This window comes from Cupressus sempervirens, chromosome 5 (assembly GCF_028749045.1).
Source record: "Cupressus sempervirens isolate cs-2001-9-10 chromosome 5, ASM2874904v1, whole genome shotgun sequence".
NCBI lineage: Eukaryota > Viridiplantae > Streptophyta > Pinopsida > Cupressales > Cupressaceae > Cupressus > Cupressus sempervirens.
The window spans coordinates 459421189-459436070 of record NC_143122.1 but is presented as its reverse complement, the minus strand read 5'-3'; the positions used below and the strand labels follow the sequence as shown (position 1 = coordinate 459436070).

The 14882-nt window shown below is 34.5% G+C and overlaps 1 protein-coding gene across 3 annotated transcripts in view; it reads right to left on the bottom strand.

Moving 5' to 3' along the window:
* The window catches only part of LOC149556763 (alpha-taxilin-like protein), a 229416-nt gene that overhangs the window by 30320 nt on the left and 184214 nt on the right, over positions 1 to 14882 (bottom strand). For all 3 annotated transcript variants that reach the window (XR_016364782.1, XM_089831280.1, XM_089831281.1), the window contains exon 7: positions 7410 to 7474. Coding sequence is in view for 2 of the 3 variants with exons in the window: in XM_089831280.1 (XP_089687406.1) it covers positions 7410 to 7474 (65 nt within the window). In the remaining variant the exon portion in view is untranslated. The remainder of the gene's footprint in view (positions 1 to 7409; positions 7475 to 14882) is intronic.

Sequence of the window (14882 nt, the reverse complement as noted above, 5' to 3'; positions counted from 1 at the left end):
AAGCCACAAAGGAATTAAGATGTCACACTTTTGCAGAATACAACATTTCGTTAAAGGGTATGTCGAATACAACTTTTTTGCAAGTAGTTGGCAAAATAGAAGGCAGCTGGTTTTTCTATTGCACGATATCTCTTGAAAGCATGTATTGTCTTGACTCCCAATATTTCATGTACTTAGTAATCTGGATGGTTAAATAATCATAGAAACCTTGACATATTCTTTATATGTCAAGTTAATATCTGGCATAAAATATTAAAAAATAAAATAATAACAGAAAAGCTACATCAACTTATGCAAGTCTTTGTATAGAGGAAAACTACCACAATTGCAACACATATAAATAATGCTTTCAAAATTCATACATCATAATTAATGATTCCTATTATTGGATACTTACCCCAACCTCAAGATAGATCACTCGGTTCTAGTTTTCTTCCTTATCTCCGTAATTGCAACTCTTAGTATCATTAATTGAGTCGTGTTAAGGTAGTAGTTTGGTGTTTGTAGTTTGCATTATATAGATTACTAAAGCAAAGAGAAATAAATAGGATATGTGAGTTATGCTCAAATTGCAGTTAGCTTGCATAGTATAATATTTTTAATTTTTAATTTTTTAAAAATCCTTGTTCTAGCGAACCCAAAATGAACCCGAACCCAGTCCAAAAAAAAAAAATTGAGCAAATGTCAAACCCAAATCTCGAACTGGCAACTTAGATATTTTGGGAGACCAATACTCTTGATATCAAATTTTAATATCAAACCTTATTGAGTAATTGATGAATATCATGTATTATAGGAGACCAATACTGAAAGATCCCTGACGGATCTCTTTTGCTGATCTACTGTGAATTTATATTTTTAAATTTGTTTTCCCTATTTATTAAAATTTTCTTGCAGAGCTAGACAAAAGTTGCAGAAGGGTTTGATTGTTTTGTATTTTTGATGATTTTCAATAAGTAATAACAGAAGTACAATAACATGAACCAGTTCTGAAAATATATTCCAAATATATTTTAAACAAAGTCGCTTCAAGCTGATTTTCCTAAATATATGCCTAATAAGTAACTAGATGAAGATTCATAATCATATCCAGAGGAATACAATCAAGGACAAAGCCAACCTGAAGACGTGAATGAGAAATAGGAGCCCAAAAAGAAGATACAGCCAGATTCCAGCTCTTCAAGTGCTGCACGTGGAAAAGAATATGGCTGCCAGGCGCGACCGTACAACTGCAAAGTGCACACATGTGAATAAAATGTCCAAACCCCAGCTAAAACTCTGACTCAATACTACTTTCCCCTGAAGAAACAATGCACAATCTCCAAGATGCTTCTGACTACTAAGAATCCAAACCACCGTTTAAACAGGCAAAGCAAGTGGGTTTGGCGTCCCAAACGCTAAAAACTCAATCAGAGCCCGAAACCCAAATCTAAAATGTAATATGTCAATAATAATCCTTTGAACTTTGTCTTTACCTCCTTATAACCCACCAAACCTAGCTCAAACTCTAAAAGTGTCTCCATGTGGTGTTGGGTTATAAAATAATATATTTCTCATTTTTAAAATGGTCAAGTATCCAAAAAATGGCCTTTTTCCCGATAGAAAGAAATCCATTCATCGAAATGCTCTGAGTCAAAAAAGATATATTTAGAAAAGTTCAAGACCTTTCCAACGAGCTATTACACCAAGGGATATTCACCCAGATGAGGCCAAAAAACCCTTTATTACTCCAAAATGGCTATAACTTAGCTTTATTTAAATTATTAAAATGCTAACTTAGGAGAATATTAAAATATATTAAAATATTTCCCAAATAGCGAATTGATAGCCAAAACACCTCTACAAGGTGAAACTGAGCTCGTCACCTCCTGTGACTGATGCCGAATAATCTAAAATAATTGACAATCTCATCCCTCAAAATTAGGGATACTCCTAAAAAATAGGAATGTCTCTGAATCTCTCGAAACTAAAACCATAGAATGATCTCGTAGACACTCAAGAATGTAACCCATCTCCACCTCCTAAAATGTAGGAAACTCCTACAATTAAGGAACTGCTCTCAACTGCTCTCCTACTGTCTGAAACTCCAAATCCGAACACTGTGTACCCTGGCTGAGTCCCTAAACACCACTACTGGCCTACGAGACTCTAATGATAGGCCAACTCTATCGTCTCTGATGTCCACTCTAGAAAGGGGACATGACAAATACTCATGATATCAAATGTGATAACAAAATGGTGGATATCTTCTAATCAAAGATATCTTAAAAAATTGTGATACCTAATATTACCAATGGTGTAATATGTGTCATGTGTTTACCCTCCCTAGCTAAGAGGAAGTGTTGATGTTTTGGTAGCTTTAGTAGGATATACCTATGAGATCAAAAAGAAGTTAGTATAATTACAATGAATCATATATACAAATATATATATACACAACTATAATTAAGTTTTCAAATATATTATATTAATTATATTGATGAATAGACATGTCCCATGAAGGGACATGTCTCTTCTCTTGGTTTATTCCTCATACAATTACAAGAGGGCGCTGTCATTTGGAAAACACATACCAAACATTATGGTAGTGATTAGTACATTTGCAGCGATCCTCAAAAAAACCAACACTTGGGACTATAAGACCAACCAAATAAGGAAGGAAATGCATTGTCTAATATGCATGTAGAGACTGAGGCAAGCTCATCAAAGGAAAGTACTGATAAGGATGTATCATAATCCCTAAATGGAAGTGTGACTACAAACAACTATCAAGCGCTAAACAGTTAAAGGAGGTCTTTGTGTTTGATGGAACCCTGATTTATCAAATCAGGATCTCCATTTGCCTACCACCCTTTTCATCTTTTCCTACTATTAATCTTATCTTTAAAATTGTTGACCCTTTCCCCTCGAAGATAAGCTTTCATATTGAGTGAATCTTAGATTCTAACTAGCTTTTTCAGCATTCTGGATATCTGAAAACCTATATTTTGATTTGTATTCTATTTTAGCCCTGAAATAATAACCATATTCTAAGGATTGACTATTATATTTTTTACCTATCCTTCCTTTTCCCAGAACCTGATTCTTCACAAGTGTTCAACTCATACACATGGTTGTATATCAGTATTGGCTTGTGCTATTGATGGTATTGATCCTTAACGTAGATGCATCTCAGGTCTGTACATGATGAATGTAAAATCACAATCATATGAACGGGAATTATCTGGAAGCAAATGTCACACAGCAGATAGCTTGTGACAAACCCTTTAAGAAGTAAGATATGACGAGAGTCACAAGATTATCAAGCATGAGAAGTGTGGATAATGATGAACATAAATCACCCTATGTATAGGCAGACGGCTCAACTTTGAACAGGACATGGAGTTTATTACAGACACAGATTCAGATCTTGTGATAGAAGAGAGACAAGCTGATGATGTAGAGACATTTATAGGATATCGTGACTCTTCATTTACACAATAGAAGCACCATTCATGGTTTGTGGCATAGGAAGAATAAACTTATGTTTGAACTTTGAATTGTAATGAAACATAAAAAATGAATTGCAACATATCAATGAAAGATCTACTGAAACTGATAACAACAAAAACCATCACAAAGTTTACATGCTATAGCAGTGACTATCACTAGCAAGGATATTTGGTACGATTGAAAGAAATAAATTCAAATAATGAAATTGTGAGTTTACATAATGAATCAGTATAATATGTGGTAGATATGATGGGATCCACTCTCTTGTTCTGGTAAACTTGGAAGATCTTAAGCAAGCGGAAATGGCCGACAACAATACAACCGAAAGCCAGCCTGGACACACATATTGCTTCATTTCTGAGGAAGCGAATGAGGGCATGTTGCAAGGAGAAAGTTGTAGTATCAAGTGCAAGAGTTATCACAAAACATAGAGTTCCAACGCAATGACAATCACAAGATGTGACTACAGCAAATCCCTAGTTGTGGTGTCATTACTGGATGTCGAGAGAAGCTTTATATGAGATAATATTATAACCAATGCCCAACAATAAATTGGTGGTCTTTATTTTCACATCATTCACAAATCGTGTTGGAGTGCAAACATCCGAGAGTTAGTGTTGTTAGGTAATTAACACCAAACCTCAAAAGTCTCCCGTTGCCATGTATCACACAGGAATGAACTGACGTTTGAACACTAACCAAGTCAATATGATAAATAATTAAACTTACCAAAAATACGATTATTAGGGATTACAAAGATATTAGATATGATATGTAAAGGAAAAGTCATATCCTTCCATAAACGAAAGGACACCTTGTTTCATGTTTCCAAGCTATAAAGATGTAAAACTATCCATTGCAAAAGGCGGTGAGACATTTGATATAACATTCAACATTGGAACAATCACCCACAAGAAGTAGTATTTTATATCTACTTGTAAGGAGGAATAAGGGCTATAATATGACTTTGTAATATGAATTCTAATATTTTATTTTAATAATACAATAAAATGTCTTTTGTTTATTTCTAAATGGCATGGAGATTTAAATTGTAGATGGTTTGTCCTTTGTAATTATTTTTTGAATTCTGTGTACAATTTAAATGTCAAATAAGTGGGCATGATCATTTAGCATCTTGAACTCGATCATTATAGATATTGTGAAATATCAAATTGTTTCCGTATCTGTGTCCAATTTGTCTCCTTACCAGAGAAGTTAAAGTTCAATCTGGACTAGTTTAAGATTGCATATACATTTGATCTATCACATCTCGATTATTTAATTGTTGGCAATATAAATGTGTAGAACATTATAAAGTTGTACATGAAAATCTCCACTAAAGTTGACACTATTACCCAAATGAGCAGAGGCACTAATCTTTTTAATATTGAAGTCAGAAAATCTATATCTTCCTTCCTACAAGCATCAAATCCATTATTTACAAATATTATACAATTCATTCAATTCAAACACTCAACATTCAATTTCATTTTAATCGAGTTCGAGGACCTTGCCAGCCGGAGAACTCCAAAACTTAAATTTGTTTAAGAAAAGCTCTAAACCAAGTGATCAGGTTCGAGGAAAAGGTCTACCCGCCTAAGTGTAGCGGAGCTAGAAGTGCAGGGGAATCAAGGTGATTCTCGTTCGTTGGCCAAAATTGATTGCAGAATCCTATCAGAGAAGTGACAAGCTCTTGGATTTCCAATCTGCGGTTGTGGGAACCAACAGTGTTAAGCAAAGATGTTGAGGAGGAAGTTGTGTGCAAAATCATTGGAGAGAAGACATTGGAAGATCCCCATAGTCATAATGTTGCACTATTCAAGCACTTTGTGTACCCTATAGCGTATGACAAGAAACTACAAGACAGCAAAATGGACAATGAACTGTTTTGTTGCTGCATTTCAGGCTCTGTAGAAGATGTGCCCTAATGCATTCAAAAGGCTTGTTGTTGATGCATACATAATTAAGATCATAACAAAAAAAGACGTGACGGGCACTTCTTTGGCTTTCAGGAATGCACTAGGCAACAATGATTTGTAAACTTTTAAATATATGAAGAGCTTATTCCCTATTGAGTAGCAAGAGATAGTCGAGGAGGTAACAAAGGCCATTAAGATCATAGTCTTCTGTCTATGCAACTAAATCAATTTTAATTTTTGTTTTCGACTAAATCATCTGATATATATGTATGTCAAAGATATATCCACCTATTTATACATCTACACATATACACATACATAAATGCATACATATATAGTCTCTCTCTCTCTCACACACACACACACATATCTACACATTACATATGTATATACACATATACATGCACGCATGCATGCACACACACAGACACACACACATATATACATATACATATTAATATATATATGAAGAGTGATTTCTTATATCAGGATGATCTCTTAGATTAGTCTCTTTGGTGTCTTTGGAATGCTCGATAGGCTGCCCAATTATACCCCTGAATCTAGCTGGAGGGCCATTGCCTTTTCCCCATCATCCATCGTCATCATTAAGTTATGGTTCTTTACATTATTATTATTATGTCTCGGATCACCACCTTATTTGAACTGAGATCACCAACAAGATTGCTGCAGTAATAGATGATTGATACAGCTCCTTCACTCACTGTTAGCCTCGGCATGATCAAGCCTCGTAGAAAATTGTGAATTATTAGGGTAGGACAATTTTCTTATTCATAAGTTCCCTCGATGCATGATGCACTTAAATATGTTGTGGATATGGTTGCTAGGGAAGGGGCATAACATAATTGCTTCTCATTTAGGAAATTATAGAATTGGTGTGCATTTTTTAGCAATTGTATAAGATATAGATTAACTATGCAAACAATGATTATTCTAAACTTGCTAAAAGAAAGATATGTCCCAAGTCGCAAATTCTCCAGCTATGTATGTATTTTATTGAAGATTGTGGTAGGTAAATCTGCTTTGGAATTTTTAACTATTTTATGTATGTGTATATGTCAAGATTCATTTTCATGTTTGCGCTCTACAAAATAAAACTTCAGGAAAAAATATCATCATTAATCTTGGATTATTGAAATTTTTTATTTGTTAAATTTCTGAAGCATATATTTGTATATGGCTTCATAATTTATGGGTATTTTATAATATAGAATCAAATAATTTACTTTTCAATAAATTCTATAGAGCAAGGGATATATTATTCAATATTTTAATTATAGCACTAATATTACAAATATTTAATGAGGTGTTATACTCAATTTTGATATTAAATCACATATTTAAAAAATATTTTTGAAATTCCAATAATTTGTTTGGTTGTGTTGTCTTTCATGAGCCATAAATTATTTTATACTGCAACTGCACAAATAGTCTTGTTGAAAATTAAATCAACATCAACATCAACGTTTCATGTTTGTAGCCCAATCTAATGTGAATAACAAAATACAGAAGGGTATTCTCACCAACCAAAACAAAGCTGTCAAAGAAAAAAACATAAAACCTTGCAAATGCAGCATCTTCTTGTAAAATCCTGCTCATATCTTAGAAAAAGTATAAAACCCATTTTTTTGTGTGCTATAATCTAAAGGCATAGCAAATGTATCCTGCACATCTACCAAAACTTCTCTAGCAAAAAGATACCCCTAGCATACAGGAATATGATTAAAGCCATACAGGAATTGCTTACATGTAAACAGTAAAGCATTAATTTTCTGCACAATACATGCATTTTCTATACAATATTTTGTTTCATGCAATGGTGACTTCACTCAGAGAAGCCAATTGATGCTAAAAATGTAATTTGCCTTAAACATAAGAGAAAGACATCAACACACAAGTACTGTAGTCATTCTAAAGCACATCCAATTAAAAGCAAAGGAATAAAGCTTGGAAAAATGTTCTGAGAATTGGAAGATTTACATTTCATTTTCTTTGAGCTGTGAGAGTCGCTCATCTTTTTGTTCCTCAAGCTTCATGCTTACATCCTACAGTTTCAAATCAAAATTCATGTAAAATAGTGTAATTTTTCTATAATGATAAGGTGTAATACAATCATTAATGATTAATATCATAAGAAAGTTCAATGCTCATCTATAGAAATGAAATAACTCAACAAAATAAGCACAATTCAATACCAAAATGTTTTCAAATATAAATAGTTGAATCTCTATGTGATTTTTTGTGTCTCTTTCTCTCTCTATGTGTGCATTTGTGTGTGAAAGGGAATGGAACGCGGAGACGGAGATGCACATTTTATATTTGTGTATGTGTGTATGCATGTATGCCTATGCATGTCTGTGCGCACATGCGTGTGTGAGTGCAAGAGAAGAAAGGTAAAACAATTTAAATTTTTTGATCCAAATTTTCTAGTAGTTTTCATACAAACATATAAAGAGGGAAAATATCAAGGTTATCTCTGTTAGAGTAAATACTGGAGAATATCGTATCTCTGTTAGTCACCAAGAATTGCATTTGACTACTCAATGACTATTTCAACTCGGCATAACCTCAACGTATCAAAACTAATTTGATGTTTATTGGTGAGGTCAAAGACAAAATAGTTGTGACTGGAAGCAAGAGCATAGCAGATGGTGTTACAACATATGAAAATGCATCTGTGGAGTTTCTGGGGTCGGATTCAGTGCAAGAGACATGATATTAGAGAACACAGCAAGACTGAAACTTCCATTCACCTAAGATACCAATTCGTCCCCAGATCAGGTGGATTCTGAGGCACGTACGTTCAGAATCTGGATGCGTTTGGATTCCCTGTGGATGCATCCGGGGGCCTGTGGCTGGCTTCCAGCCTCCAGCCAGAATCCACAGGGAATCCAAACGCATCTAGAGGAATCCACATGCCCAGTGCCTAGAAAACTAATAAAAAACGCACAAACTTAAGTTTTTTTTATTTGCATGTGCTCTAATGATCTTTCAGCAGTTAGAGATGATGATGAGAATGTGGATTTTCTAGCGAATCTTTATGATTCAGACTCTGATGCATATTAGTTGATTGAATCTTCAATCATGAACTAAGTTTTTATTTTGTTGGAATCTTGAACATGAGCTATTGGAACTTATTGTATAAGACTAAACTCTAATGTTGAACAAGCACATATTGATATATCATATGAATTTTGAAATATCTTCAATTTTAATAAAGGGTGAAGTATCATAGTCATACTAGCAAATGATATGTTTTTGTATATTTCTTGCAATTCTTTGCATATGTGTGTGTGTGTGTACACACTTCCTCCCACATCCACATCCAAAAAAAAAAAATTCCCTGCATCCCATAGCCGTTTCCGTAATCTGCTCCTGAATTTGCATTCGAATTGGTAACTTAGCCATTCACAATTACAAAAGCTTTACTATTGGTGTGAGCTCAAAAAAGATAGCCGTGTTCCACCTACTTGCAGGGTTATTTCTCGCCAGAAAGCATATAGACTCATCTTGCGATTGCTTTGAGCATTCAGGTATGGTTCCATCTGATGGAATTATGGTTTTTGCTGGCTATGTGGAAGATGAATGATTGATTTCTGCTTCAATTCATTTGAGTCCCTTGTGTGCCTTTCTTGTACAGTGAAAATCTAAGAATTTTGAAGCATATCATTTCTATTCTTTCCTAAGTTGTAACCAAGCTTTATACATCATTCCAGTAATTGCCAATCTTTATACCTTGATATGGATGTCGAACTACAGTAGTTTGAAAGCTCAGAATTTCATTCTTTTGGAAGAAAGATGCATAGGAGATTACAATGCCATAACAAGGAAATACTATCAACATTGCTGAGACAGGTTGCAATAGAAGATAATTAGCACGGGAATATTATATCTGTCATTTAAGTCAATTCTGGAGACTAAGCAATATGCAAATCCCAGAGAGCGTATGGAACAAAGAATATATAAAATGGTATGATATTCTTCAGAATATTGTTGTGTGTCTTATATAAACATCAGCCTCCTACCTTGCATGTTATCGGATGCTTTGACAAGTTCAGAAGTATGATATGTTACCAACTCTATATCAGGTTTGAGTTTAATATTTCCATATGATCTCTCGACATATATCTCAAAATTTATTGATGTTTCTGATGTGTTGGAAGAAATATAAAGACACGATAGAAACAAGCATTGTAACGATGTCTGTGAAGCATGTGGTGTTGAATGAATTGACGAGAATATACAGATATTGTGTTATCTATCTACACGGCCATTCATGATGTTTTTGTGAAAGAAGCAAACATCAAATATATTTAGCACCATTCACAACTTCCTTATGGATATTATTCGCCAACAAGTTTAATATATTGTGAATGTAATTATTATTTAGCAAAATCAATATCAAGTGTGATACTCCAAAGTTGCGGCGGGCATTTGAAGGACTGCATAAGAATGGATATTCAAGTGAATAAGAAAGTTTGATATCCAATTACAGACACATGAAAATTAAGTTTGGAAAATGTTGATATTTCTGCAAATCTGGAACTGCAACATTACCACAGACTACTTGTCTGAAAGATAATATAAATAATACACAGACTGTGGAGAATCTCTGACATTCCAGACTTGGTAAAATACTGAAAGAAACAACTCTTGACTAAGAATGATGCTGGAAGAACAAGTTATTTCAAACTGGTAATGATAAAATTACTGGGAGACAAAATAGGATTCTTCATAAATATATAAAGACAGTAACACAGAAAATGAAGAGTTATCTAAGGAAGAAATAATCGTGAAGATAAATACCAATTGATAATCTGAATATCTGACAAGTATCAGCGACAGCCCAACCAAGTCTGATGGCTTGCACATAACAATATAGCATTATTGACAAAGCAAATTCAATTGAAATATACTCAGTGATATCAGAAATGAATACAGTATTCAGTATTTCATAAGTACATAAGACCGGTAGATACACTTATGTGGGAGTGAAATCCATGAGTGGACATATCATGTGAGCTTCCAATTTGCATTTATCGGGAGGGACTGATTCAGATTTTATGAGTTGTGAAGCCTCTGATTCAAACCAAAATGCTGATACGGGTGTTGACCAGTTGCAGACTCAAAATCCTAATCACTAATTCAATATATCAATCGCAAGCCCTTTTATTACTGACAAAATGGTCATTTTTCATATTAGGGATGTGAATTTGTTGCCTACTGATATACATGGGAAGCCATGGACGTTCTTTGAAGACATGTTCACTCACTATAGCAGATAACAAATACAAGCGATCAATGATGTTGGAGGGGCATCTATTATAATGGATTTCTTGTTGTTTATTGGATAACTAAAGATATATGTAGACAGTAGCTGGGATATAGTAGGAGTTAATGTATTCCGATGGTTGTTGGTTTTTCTTATTGTTGAAATGATTAACTATATAAGAAGTTTACCTTCTGAATTCTAACTGAGACCCAAAATAGACATTGGGTTTATTTATTTGTAAGATTACTGTTATGTGGATACAAGTCTACTAAGTTCTACAAATATCATCGGCTGAAAATTCTGAATGGAAAATCATAGCTTGCCAAAGAAGGACCAACTTGAATTTTGGGAGAAAGACAAATACTCAGAAGAAAGGATAAGTTGTTATTTCCTCATGATGTATAGAACGGTAGGCCCATCAAAATCATGCAGTCACATACATGTATTTTTAGACTCCCTTCAAGTATCAATCTTCTAAGCTCCTTCGTTGCTTTAGAAGAAGTGTCATACTCCCTCTTAATGTAGAAGAATCTCATAATCTCGATCAGCAAAGATGTTTGCTTCAAGAGCCTCATTTTATCCATCTTGATCATCAGGGTCTTTGAAGCTACTATCATTAGATTAAGTCTGCACAATATTAGGTAGCATTATGTAAAGTACCAACCTTCTTTTCTTGTAAGAATATCCTCAACCATAAAGGAAAAAATCAAGGCAAATAACCCTTATAGTATGTATAGAATTACAAATAAGAGAGAGACTACAAAGAGTAAATATATGAAATACTCAAGAGCAATAAGAGAGAGACTACAACGAGTAAATATATGAAATACTCAAGAGCAATAAATACTTATCTAGACATCAAAATCCTTGATACAAGTTGCCCCAATGAAGGTCCATATGCAACAAATCAGAAAACGCTTCCGTATAAGCATTTGTCAAACAATGGGAATGAAACATTGGTTATTATTCCCCCCCACAATGTAAAATTCCCACTTACTCCATTTTATAGAGTTTTCATTCACTATCAAGGTGAATGAAAAATAATCGATCAATTTTTGAATCATCTCTGCGGCTGCGTTAATAGCTGTAGTACTAGTAGTTCTTATATAATCATCACTACCATCCTTCACCACCGTCATTACATTTTCCATCAACTTGACACCCATGGCTATCTACATGAGCAATCTAATGTCCCCACGATACATTCAAATGGTTTGCTTATTTGTTGATCATTGAATTTTCCAATTTGTTTAATTTATGGCATATTATCAATCTTCTTAGTGTGAATTTAGAAATATTTGGCTCAGGAACTGTCATTCTCAAATAGTATCCAGTATAAAATGAAGATACATATCATTCTGTATGTCCCTCTAAAATATCGAGGTTTCAACATTGGAAGGGTTAACACTTAAATTGTGTGTGTATATCTATCAATATAATTGTTGAACATTGTGTATTGGGGCATCAACATGGTGCTAATAACTTTGCATCTAATTCGATATTTCACCAATGTACTTCTGTCAACATGACTATTAAGTCAACGACATATATTTAATACAAACACAAATATCTCCCAAATATCTCCTATGATCACTGAGATTTTTTTTGTTTTGTTGTTGTTGTTTTGTTTACTCAGATCGCATAGATATATCCCTAATGCCCTGATATACATCATGGTTTATATTGTGTTCCATGGTACAGTCTCTCTTCCATTTGTTTTTCCGCTGACCAGATTATTGTTTTGACATTTTATTCGTCAATGTCCTCTTTAACATGGGCTTCAATGGTAATACCCACACATTCTTCTTTTAGTAATGAGTGGCGTTCCCATATTTAAACTGAGCTTATTCCTTGTACGTATCTCGCATATTATCATATCCTTCTGCAATTATACTGTCATACATTGGTCCTGATCATTATAATATATTTCTGTTATATTGGATATTTATTTTCTGACCATGTTCTTCATTCCATATGCGTTCAAATCGACACTAATATATCATTCCCTTTTAAATCCGAATCCACTGTTGTTGTCTGTGGCAGGTAAGTGCTGATGTTCCTTAATCAAAAAAAGGTGCACGCATCCTTGCTGTGATCCAAAAAACTACACACCCTTGTTTGGTCTGAGCGTTGGTCAATGGCCCCAACTCAATTGTCATGCGCAGGGAAAGTCTAGGCAAGCTGCCCTTGTTTGATCAGCATAGCCCATAATGGCACTTAATCTCTACAGTTCAAAAAATAGATTGTGCCCTCTATCAATTGACCGCCATATAAACAATACCAAACTGGCCTGTGTCCAAACCACCCATTCAAAATGATGTTCCCTGATTTGCCACTATTTCGATCATGCCAACAATGGCCATATCGGCCCCTACGATCTCCCTTGCACAATAATAGGCACTGCCAAACATAAATTCATTAATGCCCTCCTCTAAGTCACAGCCCACAGTGAAAAATGGTTGCCCCAATCTTCCCTCAAACACAGATTGCTATGCCACCATGGATGTCGTTCCCCACCTGGCTTTCTTGTTCACATCCTTGCAATCAAGCATTTCATTGTTTTAGATGATATCCTTCAATAAATTTAGTTAACAATTCAAAGTATTTCATGATCTAGGTTTTTCGTAAAACAATTCATTACCTCATACATTTCCATATTTCACATGCACGCTACAATTCTTTGAGGCATTTTGTCAAATCATTTGCACCTCTTGTCTCTATCTTTCCTTTTCACATGTGAGTCTGCACTTGATAGAATTCTTCTCTGCTTGGACATCCATAGCCAATTCTGGAACTTCAATTTCGGGATTTACAAACTTATAGGAAACCGTAAAATTTTCCTTTGTTTCCTCTATGGAGATTCCTTTTGGAATCCCATTGTGTTTGATGAATGGTTTAAACATCACTAGATACATATAAAAGGAACCTTTTCAAAACATTGTATCCAATACAATACAGTTGAAAATTGGAGTTGTGTTCAGATGAGGCAAATCGGGTCCTAGCTAGACCCAGCTAAAATAAATTTGATCTCAAACGACTTAGCCTCCAGAAAACCACACTTAGCAATTCCACTGTGAGATTTAACCAATTTTCATCATCTGATCACTCAAACTGGGACTTGACCAATCACGCAAGGTATTTGAACTAAATGCAACTGCTTCTTTTGACTAACCTTAAAAACTAAATAAAACACATAGTCAAACCCTAGCACTTGGTAGACACAATCTCTGGTCCATAGAGATCCATCCTGTAAGATGACATCTCATGACAATCTCTGGAAGAAAATATGTTGACCTCTTAAGTTTTGCTCATCCCATTCTCATTTGTAACCAGATATATCAATTAACATAATAGTCTGCATTATAAATTAGTCTGATAAAAATATCAAATGGAAACCTCAGGTCCTGGAACTTAGCAAACAAGCACAAGATACACCAGTATAGATGAATGATTAGGATTTCATGACAGTTCATAGGTCAAAAGATAAAGTGTCTCCAACATAGGTACTTGCAGACATGTTAACAGATAAAGCAGAAAATCTGATTAAATTCCATTCATTATTGGCTTCAAAAAAAAAGCAAACGATTACTTGAGAACCTGAAACTTGGGGCATTGGTTCTTCCTGACATGCAGAGTACATGGATGCAATTCGGGCTCATGACAATCAGTTGGGCACAATTTATAATTTTGTAAAATAGACCTATAAGAATTGTTGCACTTGACAATTTAGTAAATCTGAATTAATTGCAAATGAAATGAGACATGAAAAGTGGGCAAACAGACTCATGAAATTCTGAAAATTGGCATGGTGGAAATATGTGAAGTGTAGAATGTAAAGGAACAATTATTTTGCACTATTCAATCCCCGATTGCAAGCTAAGACATCACAAACAAGGGCACTTCAAATTCTGTAAACCTGATCAGCCTTGCATCAGAATAAATTGGCTTTGGATTTACATTAGCAAACCAATCAAATGGATTAATTAGGGGCTCAAACTGGACACATAACATGTCTCTGATGCCTACAACACTATGGTGAAGGAATTTCATCAATAAGTGCAACTGGGCCAAAGATATTGACCTCCAAAGTAGGGTACTTGGCTTTCTGACAGAAAGTAATCAGCAGGACAAAGTGAGACATCCAACTTTGAGTAAGTGGAAGAACTATCAAAACTGATTGT